Raw genomic sequence first — 16,371 nt, 5'->3', positions numbered from 1 at the left:
ATTCTGTTGCCGGTTCTGACCGCAAGCACAATTTTCAGCATGATCCTATCTCTTCCATCCTGTCTAAGGGGCCTTCTGGTTGAACCATAAGAGCTCGAGTTCAGTCTCGAGGTATTCTATCACTAGAATAAACCTTATCTTTGTTCCAACCCTTTTTCTAGCATGTCCTTCAGTGCTCATTTATAGCCTTTTTCTTTGGTAGATCATCTGTACCATACTTATGCAATTAGATGGAAACATTACTCAATCTGTGGCTCATTTGCTTTCTGACAGGATAAAACTAAATTTGATCTAATGGGAAGCTGACATTGGTGGATACACTGAGACATATAAACCTTGCATGAGTAGGAGACAATTATCCTCGGAAGCTGAAGTGTCACCATCTACCTAGACATTACCCAACTTGTTGAGCATGACATGTCAACCAATGGTTACACAAATGTTTCATAGCAAAAGGGTTTATTTTCCTTGTTATAAAAACAAAGCAGACCTTAATCGAATACTATGTTTTTAGACTAAAAGTAGCTAAAAGAACTATGATTACTTTAGAAGCACAAAACATATCAAATAGGCTTCTTGTCATCGATGAGATTGGTGTCCAATATTGTTTCGGAATCGTTCCATAAATAATATATAAAGGATAAAAAGAAATTTTATATTGCTACAAGAAGCATAGTAAATCAACTTCTTAATCATTCTTATTGACTAAACCTGCCAACTTGCTAGCTTTTATTTAGCCACCCATTGGAATGCTGCTTTGGTTACTCTTTTGATTTGAAAATTGAACAAAGCAATGAAGATTTAGCATAAGTATATTGACATAAAGTTCGTGGAATCAAATCGTCAAGCGATAATAGAACAGAAAACTCCAAATCCAACATAGGAAATTAGAAACCTGTACAAAACAATGAAGAGAACAAGCCACTCATGCCGATACGACTTAATTTATCTTACATCTGATCAGCGCCAGAATTTGGACACAAGATACCATGATTTAACTTTTACTTCTTTTTTGTTTTTGTTTTTATTATTTAACTTGGAGATTACTCAATATAGTTTCTTATAACATTCATATAGGGATGGATTCAAGGGAATTTCCAAAGGTTCTGGTCTCCAGCGTTGTCATCGGAGGTTGTGGTCTCATCACCAGCAATGTCCAAGCGAGGAGGGCTAAGAAGCATCCCTTCTGCCATGTTCACAAGAACATTAGGCATATCAAATATCAAATCCTCATCAACAAACTGATCATCGACCGTTGGCCTAATTTCTTTTTCCATTTGATTAGTATCCCCCGTATTTGGAATACCTAAAGCATCCTTTGCAGCACCAATAGCAGCAGCTGCAGAGGCTGCAGCCGCCTGAATATCACGTGGCGAAGTGGAAGCAGGAACAGGCAGAGAAGCAGCTGAGTTTGGGAAGTTAAGCTCTGCATCCTGGCCTTTAAGTGCAAGGGCTGCCACATCATACGCAACAGCAGCCATTTCAGGGTTAGGAAATGTGCCTAACCAGATTCTGTTAGGCTTCTTAGGCTCTCTAATCTCAGACACCCATTTTCCACTACTTCTACGCCGAACTCCACGAAAAGCACGTTGGGGGCCTGAAACTCTAGGTGCAATAGCCCCAGCAATCACAGCAGCAGAAGCAGAAGCAGAAGCAGTTCCGCTACCGCTACTGCCACTGCTACCGCTAATGTTAGGACCTGAGGTTTTGATTGGTTGAGAATCTTGCATGGGTTTTCAATAAGATAATTGATAAGAAATGGCGCCGGAAAGATGGTTCGAAGTGTTCCATAAGAGTTGCCATTTATGGAGGCAGGGATTCCAGAGAGAATTTTGGTTGAGCTCGGATTGTTAAGTGCAAACCAGTTATTGATGAACTGCTTTCTGTGAAGGGTTGGGGTGTAAGCCAGCGCTTTTGTTGGATATCTGGGTTGGACTACGGTTTTTGCAGCCAAAAAAAGACTGCATGACTAGCTTATTTAACGTCAAGCATAGTGATGTTTAGGGCATCATACATCACTTTCTTAGGGCTTGATTTCCATATCTGTAATATACATGGTGGGAAACAGTGGGTGAGTTGTAGTGCTGCCTATTTCACTAAAAAGTAATTGACAAACATTAGTGAAGACAATTTAGCAGCAGTAGAATTGTGGGAGCACTGTGCTCAACCTTTTGGTTATTTATTCCCTCCATTTAGGGTAGGGAAAAAAATCTTCAGTAGATGCATGACAGCCTGATGGATTGAGGATTATATATTTATGATATCTCAGACAGTTATGATCCTGCTGCTCTTTCTCCTGTGCAAAGCAAGAAAATCTACTTTTGTATCCTGTAGAGTTTCAAACTAATACATAATATTATAAAATCATATTTTTTTTACCTCACTTAATAATTTTAATAATTTGTTAAGCTTGTCAGCTTATTAATTCTTTGAAATAGTATATATCAAAGCTTTATTAATAAAAAATCATAAATTTAAATCTTATCATCTTGTTATATAAATCTTATTATATTATATAAATCATATCATAGAATTCATGGGATACCTTAAATTTTTAAATTAAAATAATTTTTTAATAAATTTGTTCTAATGGTTTATCTCTCTAAAAATCCTATAGTGTGATCCGAACATTCCATGTTTTCTGGTAACTATGGATTAGACATGGCACCAGAAGAAGATGATCAAATTGCCAGAATTAGTTTGTGGAAAGGATTGAATCAATCTTTGAAGCACTGAATTTCCTAACAGAAAATACTCAAGTGCAAGATGACTATATGCACCGAGGTATGCTGCCTAGTCACAGAAATCAGTGCCTAGCAAATCACATAAACAAGCAACATAGATTCCATCCTAGCTGCCAGGCACACTGATTTTTCCGGAACAACATCATTAATATACAATCAGTACCACATAAACCTTAATTTTTCCTTAATTATGGTATTCACAGCTAGAAATTATGAATCATTTATAAAATATTTATTAAATAATAATATAAGTCATATCAAACAACTTAAAATATTGAGTTGAAATAGTTTTTTAACATAATATCAAAGTTTTGATGACCAAGCGATTAACCTATACAAGTTTCAAGTTCAAAGGGTTTTCACTTAAAAGAATATATTAAAAAATAATATATATCATATTTTGAAATCTTATCTAACAGCTTGAGCTATTAGATTGAGATGGTTCTTTGTAATATTTTTCATCGATATTTTCTAATGATTATAGCAATAGACTATTTTGGTCGGAAATTTCTAATTATAATAGCAAAAAAATTATTTCCATTAGTAAATATCAGCAGAATAACAAGCAGAATAAAATAACTAAAAAACAAAAATATTTTTTTGTTAGTGAATTCGTTAGTGATTTTTATATCAATAGAATTAGTGTGTTTACATTGACATAATATTGTGTCGGTGTTTTGCTATTTTTTAGTTTTTTTTACCATTAGATTTAAATCTATAGATCATTTATACAAATTACTATATCAAGAACAATTAATAGGGAAATTAAGTTATGGTAATTAAGTCCATTTTAAGCCTCAAATGCTTTTTTAGATAGGCCAGGTTTATGGATGATGCAAGGTTTAGTTGTGCTTCAAATCAGGCAGTATTGATGATAATTCTTTAAAAAAATAAAGTTTATAATTTCACTAAAATTTTAAAAAAAATCTCTAAAAAAGGTACTTTTCAATTCATCATATAATTCTTCACACGATAGTACCGGCAGTGAAACATTACTTTCAGTTTTACCTTTTAAAAAGTCTTTTATATTATTTCTGTATCGATAACCACTTGACAAGAACCTCTTATTGCAATGAAAAAAATGTTTTATCATCATTCATTAAGGTAAAATTTTTATTATTTTTCATACAGTATACACAAGATAAGTTTTCATATGTGCCCTAACTTGAAACCATCTAAAATGTAGGAAAATTATTTATAGTCCACATCATTGTTATCTCCATCTAAAAGTTTTATTCTTTCGATACATTATATGTTAAAACCCTAACTAGCAATAATTAATTTAACTAATCAATCAACGATTGAAGATAAACATCTATATTTCTACTTGGACTGCAAGGACTAGGTATGACCATAGACAAGAAGATGAATTTCAACTTCATACACATCCTTGATTTATCTGTACACAAACCAAGATGTATGTTATGTAATTCCATTGAAATTAAGTATGCACATTATTAAATTACTTTCAAGCTTCACCATTAGAAAGGTGCATCATAACTTCATCCACCACATCATGTGAATGATGATATATCATATGCTCAATAATTTTTAGAGACATAGATAATATTTGCAACATATAAGTGATTGAGAAGTATCTTAGTTTTTTATGTGTGACAAATGCTCTTCCTTTACCATTATTAGGTTTATACATAAAGCATGCTAACAGGTTTTGGACTCGATAAAATTTATATATTCATCATATATAGCATGAAAAAGTTTGAATACATATCAATTTTTTTGGTATCATAGATCAAAAGGTTTTATCATGAATTTTGTAGCATAGAAATTCTCTTTTAGCCTATTCCCTTCAAGTAACATGTTTTTAATCCATTCAATTATGCTATCATAATTGACCCTACTCAAACTATAATGTGACTTAATGGTAAAAACTTATGCAATGACTGGTAATTTGTTGTGAGTTATCACTCATCCCATAATAGTTCATTAGAATCTTTTAAAAGTTCAAAAAAACTATTTGCATCTTTATTTGGTTTTTCATGTAAAGAGATATTACATGAATCTTTATCTTGAATAATCATGATTCATTCTAATACATCCATAATCATACTTTTATAAGTGTTACTATTATCATCTGCAAACTTATATATTTTACTAGAACTAGAAATTGAGTCAATCATCCTTTCTAAGATAGTTTTATAAGAAATATAGGATTCTTCATCATAAGTATTTCTCCATGAATCCTTTTTTAAGTAGATGCATTATATATGACAACATCTATATTGTGAGATTTTTTATTCTTACACTTTATATATGGACATCTAATTTAATCTGCATTAATATTTTTTGGTTTAGAAAGTAAAATAATAATAACACCTTTAATATAATCTTACTTATACAACTTTTTGGGTGAATTCTAATATATCCAGAAAATCATCCATTGTTTAATTATGAAATTTATATAGAATAATATTGATCTTATCAATTCTAAAAAAATTAATTTTCTTCAAATTTCTAACTTAACAATAAAATTGATAAAATATGATTGATAGCCATTAAAATAACTCATCATTTCTTAAATTATAACACACGTAAGTTATGAAATCAAATTTAATTTTATCAAATGACAATAAAATTCATTTTTTCCCCAAATCTCAATCAACCCCTAGCATACAAGTCATATATCAATACAATAAATTTTTCTAAAAAAAAAACTGCAAAATACTTAAATATATAAGCAAACTATAAAAAATTCTATAAATTAATAAAAACTACAATAAGTTAACTTAAAACATAAATGAGTTATAAAAAATAGATGAATTTGCTTACTTTGTGTATTGAGGCTTCACAAAAAATTCATCTATCATGCTAACACTACTAATAGATATAGATTGACTTTGGTGCGTTGGGAATTTTATGAGAAAATAAAAGGGGGTTTATGGTATTTTTTTGATAGAAGAAGAAGAATAATAAGGGGAGGAACTATCAATTATAAATTATTTATATTTGTAAAAAAAAATATTTCAATGGCAATTCCATTAGTAATTCATGACAGGTAAAATTATAACAAAATTGTTAATAGATTTTTTTTATTGATTTTTTATTTTTTACTCCATCAAATTTTCTTTCGGTAATTATTAACATAACATAATCCATTGCTATTTCAGTTAGAAATTGTTGAGAAAAATTGTTTAGTGTGCCTATTGTCTTTTTCAGTATTCTGGAATGGGTGTATTGTCTAAGTCAATTTGATTTTCGTGTAAATATAAGATTTTTTAGATACAATCTTAAAGCATCCCAGATATTAAAAAAATAATTGATAGTTTTATGTGGAAAGAGCATAAAATTCCAACATGCTCATTACAACAAATATTCTTACTATCTAACACGTACACCACAGTCTCTAAAACCATCACTTTTTGAGTAGTTTGCTTAACTGAATTATATTCTATTATTGGAATTTATAAGTTTAATGCAGGTTGTTATGATAAATCAATTGTGGATTTGCTATAATTAGACCATGTGGATAACATAATAGGGATATTTCTAGATTAAAAGGACATGATTAAGCCTAAGAAGAGGAATAGGTCATGGATAATGATCAATTTGACATAAAAGTCTACAACTTTTTATTTGATTGTTAATTCACAATTTAAATTTTGCTAGAAGGTTCCAAAAGATCTAATTCTATATGAAGGTCTGTTTTTATAACCAACCAAGATCTGAAAAATCTTAAAATTATATATGTTTTTGGGCTAGTTTTGTTATTTTCCTTTTTATATTTGGATTTTATAACGTGTTTAGGACTTTTACTACCTTTTCCTTTTTTGTTGAATTTTATAATTAGTTTAAGTTGATATTTAGAATTATTTAAAAAGTTGTAAACCTTTTAGAAATGCCGAATACTTGAAAAAAAAAATTAATAATTAAATTTTGAATTAGAGTTTTTGTATGGTTACCCTATTTGGTATAATTTTATGTTGTTTGTGTTTATTATCTTGATTATGTTCTTTTGTCTGCAATATTGGCACACCTTTAATTCTATTATAATAAAACAATTGATGCAGGTGGAAGCTATAAAGACTTAACAAACAATCACAGGATTGAATTTTATGAGTGAAAAGGATTGTTGATATAAACTTTAATTTATAATTTTATTCTGAAAACCTATATCTACTATAGAACAAAATCAGAATTTAAAAGCATTGAAAGAAATTACATTATATACGAAACACAACAATAAATTCCTAAAAATCAAGGAAAACAGAAAAATTTGCACAAAAAAGATCTTCCAATCCTAATTTCATAGATCCAAATGGCGGATGACCGAAAAAACAATTTCTCTATGAAACTAGATCTCCAGAATCTTATCTAAGAACTTGAGCTTAATACAACTGTGAAATCTTCTATCATAACTACTTTTAGCCACTATTTTAGTCTAACACAATCAGATCTTTTTCAAAATCTAAGTATGTTTATTAAACTATTCACATAGTTTGTTTATAACATATTCTCGTCCAAATGCTAAAACCCTTTAATTTCCATGAGCCTGGTTGCATTAGCAGTATACAATTATTTCGCGAAGCAAAATGATAAAAATATGTCATCCATACTCCAAGTCCTATAGTTTGTGCAGTCTCAATTGTTTTTTATTCGACAATAAAGATTATTCACAAACCAATTTACCCATTAATTAAAGTTAAAATAAAATAAAATCATGCGTGATCTTAAATGCACACTACCTCGTGTCAGTTCCAAAGTCCAAACTCAGAAAATTAGGGAAATGAGCATGACTTTTTCACCACTAAGACAAAGCCTTAATTACCTCAAAAGTAATAGCATTTCAAAATGCTTAAAAGATCGGGAGTAATCATCGAAGAAAGCACGCCATTTTCATAGCTAAAGTGCCATTTAGTGCCGCCACAGCTCAAGTGGCTTTCGATAGTGTGTAATGACTTCAGTTGATTGAGATTGTTCGTGAGGTGAAAGAAATACTGTTAGTTTTTTTTCTTTTTCTTTTTTCTTTATGAGATTTGCGGCTGTTATAATTTTATAATAAAACCCACCCAAAATCCATTGCTCCAAAATCTAAGATTTGAATATTCGACTCTTAGAAACAAATATATATATTGCACTTTCAAAACAGTAAGACATATCCCCTTTATTTTAAAGGAACAGTAACCAAAAACTACTCAGAAATGTGTCCATTTACTATGTTTTATATTTCAATGAAATATTGTTGGTCACATGAGGCAAGATTTCTCATTCAGAGTTTGCTCGTAGATGATTGATCAACCCTCTAACCAAAACTTTTGGCTTGAAAAAGATAAAAAATCAAAGAGAAAGTGGAAGAGGATGACAAAATATAGATATCCAACTAGTTAAATAGTGTGCGTTACACTACAGATTCACTTTTTATGATTATTAAAAATATTACCATAATGTAAAACCCAAGAGAATTATAATAAAAATAATAATATTTATATCATAAATAATAATATTTTTATATTAATAATTTAAATTATATTAAAAAATAATAATATTTTTGAGAAAAATATTTAGAATTATAAAAAAATAATATTTATAACATAAATAATAATATTTTTTATATTAAAAATAAAAATAAAAATAATATATTTTACATGAATACGTTAAACTATAAAAAAATATTTAGAATATAAATTATAATATTTTTTATATTAATACTTAGAATTATAGAATTATAATAAAAATAATAATATTTATAACATAACTCAAAATCAATGAACAACATTGGGTCGTGTCTCTTAGACCTATATTAATACTTAGAATTATAGAATTATAATAAAAATAATAATATTTATAACATAACCCAAAACCAACAATACTCTTGGATCCTGTGTTAAGACCTAAGAGAAATGAATCCTGCCTCACAGATCTATAGACCCTAGGATTGTGGGGGTGCTGTGTCAAGACCTAAGAGAAATGAATCCTGCCTCACAGATCTATAGACCCTAGGATTGTGGGGATGCAGACCTGCTCACCCTGGGGTTGCAACTAGGCGTGTGGGCCTACCTCTGTATCCAAGACCGGGCAGACCAAGCACAATATGGCTACAACCTGAAGCACAGCCCCAACACCAGGCTTGACAGCAAAGCATCAAGTATCCACAATCTTAGTGGGCATGCCTCCAGCCTAGCACTTAGAGCCTGTAGGCTGCTTCGTTGGGCTGCAAACCCGAGTACTTGGCTTGCAAACCTGCATACCCTAAGGCTATAATCAAGTGTGCAGATCTGCCAACAGCATTCAAAGCTGGCTAGATCAAGCGCCAGGTGGCTGCAGCCAAGTAGGCAAGCTCCAAGTGTCCACAATCCTGGTGGACGTGCCTCCAGCCTTACCATGCCCCCATAATCCTGGTGGACGTGCCTCCAGCCTTACCCCACCGAACATAATAAAAATAATACTAATTTTAATGTTAATGATACGAATTATACTAAAAATAATCATATTTATAACACCAATAACACTATTTTTTTCATATTAAAACTTTTGATTATCGTAAAAATAATAATATTCATAACACAAATAATATTATTTTTAATAGTTTTAATTCTATTAAAAAATAATATAGATAATAACATTTTTAATTATATTACTTTTAATTATAATAAAAATAATAATATTTATAAAAAAAAAAATAATATTTTTAATAATAATAATAATAATTGTTATTATATTTTTTTTCATTAATAATAATAATAATAATTGTTATTATTTTTTTTTTTACTTTTAATTATAATAAAAAAATATATTTATATGAAATAATAATATTTTTAACAATAACAATAATGATAATTGTTATTATTTTATTTTTTTTATTTTTCTATTTTGTAAGGTCTACCAATCTAGTCATGTGAGCCTCTAAACCAAGAGCAGTCTAAACCAAGAGCAGTCAAAACAGAACTTGACAGCCGGGTCTGCACCCAGCACGTGGGTCAGGGTCTACAAACCCCAAGATCGCGGGCCTGTAGACCCGCTCACCCTGAAGTAGCAGCCAGGCGCGTGGATCCACCCTTATTGCCCAAGACCAGGCAGACCAAGTGCCAGGTGGCTGCAACCTGAAACACGGGCAGGAGGGTGTAGCCTGCCCAATACTTAGGCCTGCCCAGTGCTTAGGCCTGGCAACCAAGCACCAGGTGTCTGCAGTCCTAGTAATCACGCCTCCAACCTGGCACTTGCAGACTGCAGCTTCACCATACCCCCACCAAACAATACAATTTACAGCATCCATATTATAATACAGAATAATGTAATTCACAGTAAAAACACCTACAGTGTACAGTAACTCATGCTACATTAAAATACTAATAAGTTTTAACGCATTTATTGGATACCAAATGTCTCACAATTCACAAAAGCAAATAGATTTGCTTTACGTGAAACCTACAACATTTCCATTATTAACAACTGTTGTTTACTGCTGCTTTTGCTGAGATTTCAATTCCTTTACCCTCTCTTCAGTAGCCTTCAGAGCTTTCCCATATTTGCTAATCAACTGTAAAGCATAAACATTTATTCATTTAATAAAGGGTGATTCCATTGCACGAAGATAACTTTGAATATAAAATGCGGCACTTGCAAAAGCAGGCAGGGATGGTATGAATCTTGGTTCTTCTACACAAAAATATACCTCGTCAACCTCTTCAGGAGACATGATAAATGGTGGAGACATCATTATGTTGTCCCCTGCGACACGTACCAACATTCCTTCCTTCTCACATTGTGCTCCAAAATATGCGCCAACTCCTAGAGGCCATTGCAACTCAAGGATTATTAACAGTGAAATGTTAAAGATGATGAAAATCAAGTAGAACTGGTTGCCAAACTCGTAATGGTAATGCATGCATAAAGGTAACTCCCATTTTGGTAAAATCCGGAAAACTGTTTTTGGAGAAACATGCCCTAAATTATTATCTGAAGAGCAGCTGAAAACTGAAAAAGGAGCTGAAACTTACCCCACTCAGGAGGGAATGGATCATTTGGTGACTTGTTGTCTACAAACTCGGTACCAAGAATTAAGCCGGTTCCTCGTATCTGAAGTGACAGGATATTACAAGGTAAAGTGTCTGGTAACCTGTTTATTTACCAGATTAGCTTAAATATTTCAAACATAAAATGTACCTCCCCTATGATAGGGCTGTCGGAGAAGGCTTTTACACCACCTTGAAATTTTGGGGCGATTCTGTTTACTTGATCAAGAATGTTTCTTTCCCTGCAAACAAGTAAAAGTTTAGCTAAATCCTAGACCTAAATATAAATGTATAACACTTGTATCATGAGCCATGGGCAACCACTGAATAAGCTCATCTAATGCAATTCATTGACAAACAAACTACTTAAACAGATGATTATGGCCCATAAATAAGAAATTACATTGCAATTTCACATTGCCAATATTCACAGGAAGAAGGGTTATAAGACAACAAATAATGATCATCAACTAGTTGGTTCATCAAAGCTTAGAAAGGTATACATGCTTGAAATCAAATTATTTGAATTCTTATGTGGCATATCTAACAAATATCAGAATTATTTGAATTCTTATGTGGCATATCTAACAAATATCAGAAAAGGACGCACTTGTATATCTTTAGTGTTTCAATGGCAACTGCACAAGCTACAGGGTGACCAGAGTAAGTGAATCCATGAGAGAAAGAACCTGAAATAGACGAAATTAGGAGATGACAAAAAGGAGAAGCATTTTGTAGCATAAAAGAAAAATTGATTCTTGATGAATAGTGTCCACACACCAAGTTTGCTGCTTTGTGAGTCAATCACATCTGAAACTTCAGGGCTGACCATAACAGCTCCTATTGGCAAGTAACCAGAGGAAAGGGCCTGGATAACCAATGCCAAACAAGAAAGAGAGATCAAGTAATATCTCAGAATTTGAAAATCATGCAATTACTTTTTATCTGACCTTACCTTTGCTACTGATACAAGGTCTGGTTTGATGTTGAATTTGTCGCTCCCATACATTGTCCCAAGCCTTCCAAATGCACAAATTACCTATAATAAACAGAAAGAAAAAAGAGAGCTTGAATTGCCAGTGATATAGAGCTTAAACGTAACATTCTTGGTAACAGGGAAGAATATTATGTACCTCATCTGCAATAAAAAGAATGTCATACTTTTTCACCACTGCCTGAATCTGCAGGACAAAAAAGGTCTCAGTTGGACCACCTGACCAGCTGTATATGTTGATAAGACGAGGTTTTTTTTTCAGGTGGGGGGAGATAACAAAAGCAGTGTGCCACATTTATAAACATAATGCAAATATTACTCTTACACTAAGCAGAAGCCCCACTGGTCCTATATCATTATGAAGATGGAGCTATCTGGTTCTCAATTTTGTTTATGCAAAAACTATCATTCCATTGCATAATATGTCAACACTAAGACATCAGCAGAAGTGCATGATGACTCGTTAGCACTATCTTTTAAGACTTTCCAAAATATGTTAAATTAGCAAACATCACAGGAGATGGCATTTTCAACCAAATTGCAGCACTGGGTTAAGAAAGTGCCACCTTATCAAAATAAGTTGCTGGTGGAGGTATCACGCCTCCTGCTCCCATGACAGGCTCAGCAATAAATGCAGCAATCTGAAATGAGCAAGCACAGTACATGAGAAATAACCAATCCCTCTATTTCAATTGAAGACGGTCAATCTAAAGATCAAATTACCGTCTCTGGTCCCTCTTTCAGGATAAGATTCTCCAAATTGATAGCTAGTCTGGTTGAGAATTCCTCCTCTGTCTCACCTGGAACATGCATTAGCATGATTGTTAATCATGTCATTCAAAGGATCTGAGAAGCAAGACAGGTGGAGTGCCAACCTGGGAGATGATAACGCCAGTAATGTGGGCAGTCGGTGTGTCGTACAAATGGTGCAGGAAGATCAAATTTTTGATGCAAAGCTGGAAGGCTGTAACATAAATTTATTGATTAATGAAACATGAGTTTCATATGTTAAGCTCAAAGATTCTCATCTAAGAAGTTCTCATCAATTATCTTTACCCAGAAAGGCTGGCTGTTATCAAGGTTGAACCATGGTACCTGCCAAATTCAAATATAATGGTTAGTAAATGGGAATGTTCCCAACAAGAATATTGACAAAATAATCAATTGACCAGCCCACATACGATTTTGCTCGAGCTATAAATTTCTTCTTATTTGGTCTTCCAAGAGCATTGTTATAATACCAAACCAGCTTCACCTACAAATAAGTAATTCGAGACACAAAGCACGCACCTCACTCAGGGAAGAAAACATAAAATGTAAACCAAGTAAAACAGTATTCTTGCTATCATCATCATCATTGATATTTGTTGATTAACAAGCATTGAAACAAGGGATTGAACATCAAACCAAGATATAGCTTTGAATTTCATGTATATTTCTCACTTAAATTTCTATTCATCTTTCATGAAAAAATTGCTGATCAGATATTCATTTCATATTTTTCACTCATTCTGCATGTGAATCACAAAGACATACAGCAACTGTTTAACTACACATCAACGAAAATGCATATATGTAAATAATAAAAAGCGAAAGATAAGGGATTATAGACAAAAAGCAAACCTGAGTGTCATTGGCTTCTGATCCACTATTTGTAAAGAAAGCTTTTGCCATTTTACTTGCAGTAAAAGTTTCAAGAAGTTCTTTTGCAAGATCCTGTTAGATAAAAATGATTATTTAAAACCAATGGAAAGCATTTTCAGATCAAATATTTTGTAACGGAAGGAGCACTGGTGCTTCTGTTTTAGAAAGGCAGAAAGCAAGACATTCACAGATTATGTAAGTTAATTAACTGGTGAGAATTCCACAGATGAAAATGCATTTCATGTAAAAAATGAAGTTATTTCAACATAGAAAAGGAAAGACAGAAATATAGGAATACCAAAGAAGGTTTTGTAGTCCGATTCCAAAAGGAGTGGTAAAATGGCAATTTATTCAACTGTTCTGTTGCAGCAGCCACAAGCCGTGGTTCATTCCCCCCTGAAAAAAGATGATGTCTCAATACATATACAAAATGGAACCTAAATATGCAAGATGGCACAGGGAAGTCCAGTTCTTGGAATTATCAAATTCCCATATCCCACAACTTGACAAGATATGAACCAGGTGCATGGGTCTGATAATTTGAATTCATTGAAGTGGAGAAAAAGGGAGCGAATAAGTCTCTGATCAACAAGGGTATGCTGTTTCATTTACCTAAGGATGTGCACCAAAGACCAGCAAGAGCATCAAGATACTTCTTCCCATTGATGTCATAGACATAGCTACCCTGTATCATTCAGCAGCTTCAAGTTAGTTAGTAATTCAAAGGAAAAAAACTGAGCTTAGATTGTAGCATAACAAATATGCTGGGTCAAACACAGAAGATATGTCACAGGAAGTATATACCTCAGACTTCTCTATGACTAGGGGATCCAAATCATTACTCTGCCATCCAGCAGTAAAAGGTGCCAGCATATCATGCCCCTTAAAACTGTAATAACTAAAATTTGTTAGCAACTAATCACCACTAAACAGTATTCCTAGCGAATGTGAATTTGAACACAATAGCACAATTGTTCTGGACAAATCAGGGCATATCTGCAAATCATCTACACAATGTAGAAGCACATCGGACACACACACATAGGAGTTGTGTGTGTGTGGGACGTTAAGCACCTGTTGCCCTCGGTAGTTGAATCTTCCTTTTGCAAAGATGCCTTGGTACCATAAAACCTGGCCAGGAAAGGGGCCCGGAGAAGATGCTCCTGTGAACTTCCAGAGGCAGTGCCATTTTTTATGCAAGAACTGAGCTGAAAATAATGTATTAAGAAAGCTTAAGCAATAAGAAGGCATGAATGATGAGCTGTGAAACTACAGAGCATATAGATCATTCAGTATGTGTTTTAACTGCCCACGAATTTCTCTACTCTGTCCCACACTTCCATACACCATCCTATTCACCAATTTCAACATGAGAAGCAGGGTGCTTGGTAAGGTAGGAAGAGAGAATCACAACCATTAGTACTACCAAATTGTTTTCGAATCATCTTCATAATCCTATAATCTTGGATCTTTGATTTCGTTATTGGTTCCATTATCTTCAACTACCTAGTAAAGATTTGGGCATTTAACCTTCAAAATATATAAGCAAGTGCTGCATCAAACACCCATCAAAAGTTCTATAAAACAAATTTCTATTAATCTACAACCCATGAATACAAATCCCTTCTAAGGAAAATACAATTCATTCAAATTGATTCAAAAACCATTCAAGATGTGAGCAGAACTCCCTCAACAAATCTTCATGAAGTTTAGCATTACTAATCACTTATCTAGCCTCCAAGAAGAAAAGCAACCAAAATATCCCAAAAATTTGAAAAGGAAAAGGAAAAGAAATGGAGGTCCTTGAGTAACATAGTCAGTGATCTTGTTAAAAATACTAAAAGTGTACTCAGCTAAGACAAATAGGTGTATCAAGAAACAACAAAGAAGTCTTAAATTATGATTTCCTTCATTTGGCAAGTGGCAACCTAATGGGATATTCAAGTTCTGTCCTTTCAGTCTCATCATTAAAAAGGCAGTAGATTCAACCAAACACGGTGATGAACTAACAACAACATAAGCTACTGTAAAAATCAAAACATGAATTATCTAAAAACAAGAATCCAATGTCACTGTAACTAATCAAGAATGCAAGAAAAGATAATCCAAGGAAACAAGAATTCACAAACTTTTTCAAGAATCAAGATTATACAATACAAGGATCAACAAGACAGTACTATGTGATGACTCAAGAAAACTACATAAGCAGATTTTAAAAAATAAAATAAAATCAAGAATGCATGAAAAGAAAGCGAAGAAAACTGAATTCACAAACTTTTTCAAGAATCAAGAACATACAACAAAAGGGTCAATACTTTTTGCAGGAAAACATAAACAAGTGTTCCAAGATTTTTGATACCTGGGCTTTAAGAGTGGATCGCAGGAGTTTGCTGATAACCATATTTATGTCTTAGAATTTGTCAATAAAGACATGCAAGGAAAAAGGAGATGCAGTGGCTGTTGAGTAAGAAAGAGAGAGCGACTGAGACTGTCCTCTGTGGTGGTTTTTATTGCTGATTTCAAGTGTGATTACGAGCCTCTTCGGAAATGAAAGTTGACTGGAAATAATTGGTTTTTGTTTTTTACAAAGTGTCTTAAAAAAATTAATTTTTTTTAAATAAATTTTTTCAGTTTTTTATATTATTTTAGTGCATTTATATTAAAAATAATTTTTAAAAAATAAAAAATATTATTTTAATATATATTTTAAATAAAAAATATTTTAAAAATTAATAATAATCATACACCCAAATAACCTTTTAGAGTTATTTTTCAAATGTTTTTTTTAAAGCGTGTATCGTTTAAAGTAAAATTTGGTTTTTTTATTATTAAAACAAACAAAATATCATTTTAATATTTGATGTCTTAGACTATAGAAGAAAAAATAAAAGCATTTTAATAACTAAGAGAAATAATTTGCCCCTGAAATTCATTTTTAATAGTTTTTTCAGGTTGAAGGAACTCTTTCTCAAGTCTTTTCTGTTAACTAATAGATTAGGTTTGTAATTTATCTTTATAT

General features: G+C 32.3%; 2 protein-coding genes across 2 annotated transcripts; both read right to left on the bottom strand.

Moving 5' to 3' along the window:
• Positions 1–900: 900 nt before the first annotated feature.
• On the bottom strand, positions 901–2,296 carry LOC105108441 (ethylene-responsive transcription factor ERF024-like). Its single transcript, XM_011002760.1, has one exon. It carries the CDS (start codon positions 1,728–1,730, stop codon positions 1,086–1,088), a length of 645 nt encoding a protein of 214 aa, XP_011001062.1. The 5' UTR covers positions 1,731–2,296; the 3' UTR covers positions 901–1,085.
• A 7,658-nt stretch (positions 2,297–9,954) lies between these two features.
• LOC105108440 (gamma aminobutyrate transaminase 3, chloroplastic-like) lies at positions 9,955–15,885 on the bottom strand. The gene is made up of 19 exons (XM_011002759.1): positions 15,712–15,885; positions 14,427–14,560; positions 14,157–14,241; positions 13,965–14,037; positions 13,651–13,748; positions 13,332–13,424; positions 12,890–12,963; positions 12,765–12,803; positions 12,584–12,672; positions 12,432–12,508; positions 12,275–12,349; positions 11,848–11,895; positions 11,670–11,753; positions 11,495–11,582; positions 11,325–11,403; positions 10,866–10,956; positions 10,700–10,778; positions 10,375–10,490; positions 9,955–10,239 (listed from the first exon to the last, which is right to left on the bottom strand). Exons 1-19 carry the CDS (start codon positions 15,751–15,753, stop codon positions 10,159–10,161), a joined length of 1,545 nt encoding a protein of 514 aa, XP_011001061.1. The 5' UTR covers positions 15,754–15,885; the 3' UTR covers positions 9,955–10,158.
• Positions 15,886–16,371: the final 486 nt, after the last annotated feature.

This window comes from Populus euphratica, unplaced genomic scaffold (genome assembly GCF_000495115.2).
Source record: "Populus euphratica unplaced genomic scaffold, PopEup_1.0 scaffold187.1, whole genome shotgun sequence".
NCBI classification, from domain to species: domain Eukaryota; kingdom Viridiplantae; phylum Streptophyta; class Magnoliopsida; order Malpighiales; family Salicaceae; genus Populus; species Populus euphratica.
This window is presented reverse-complemented; position numbering and strand designations above follow the sequence as displayed.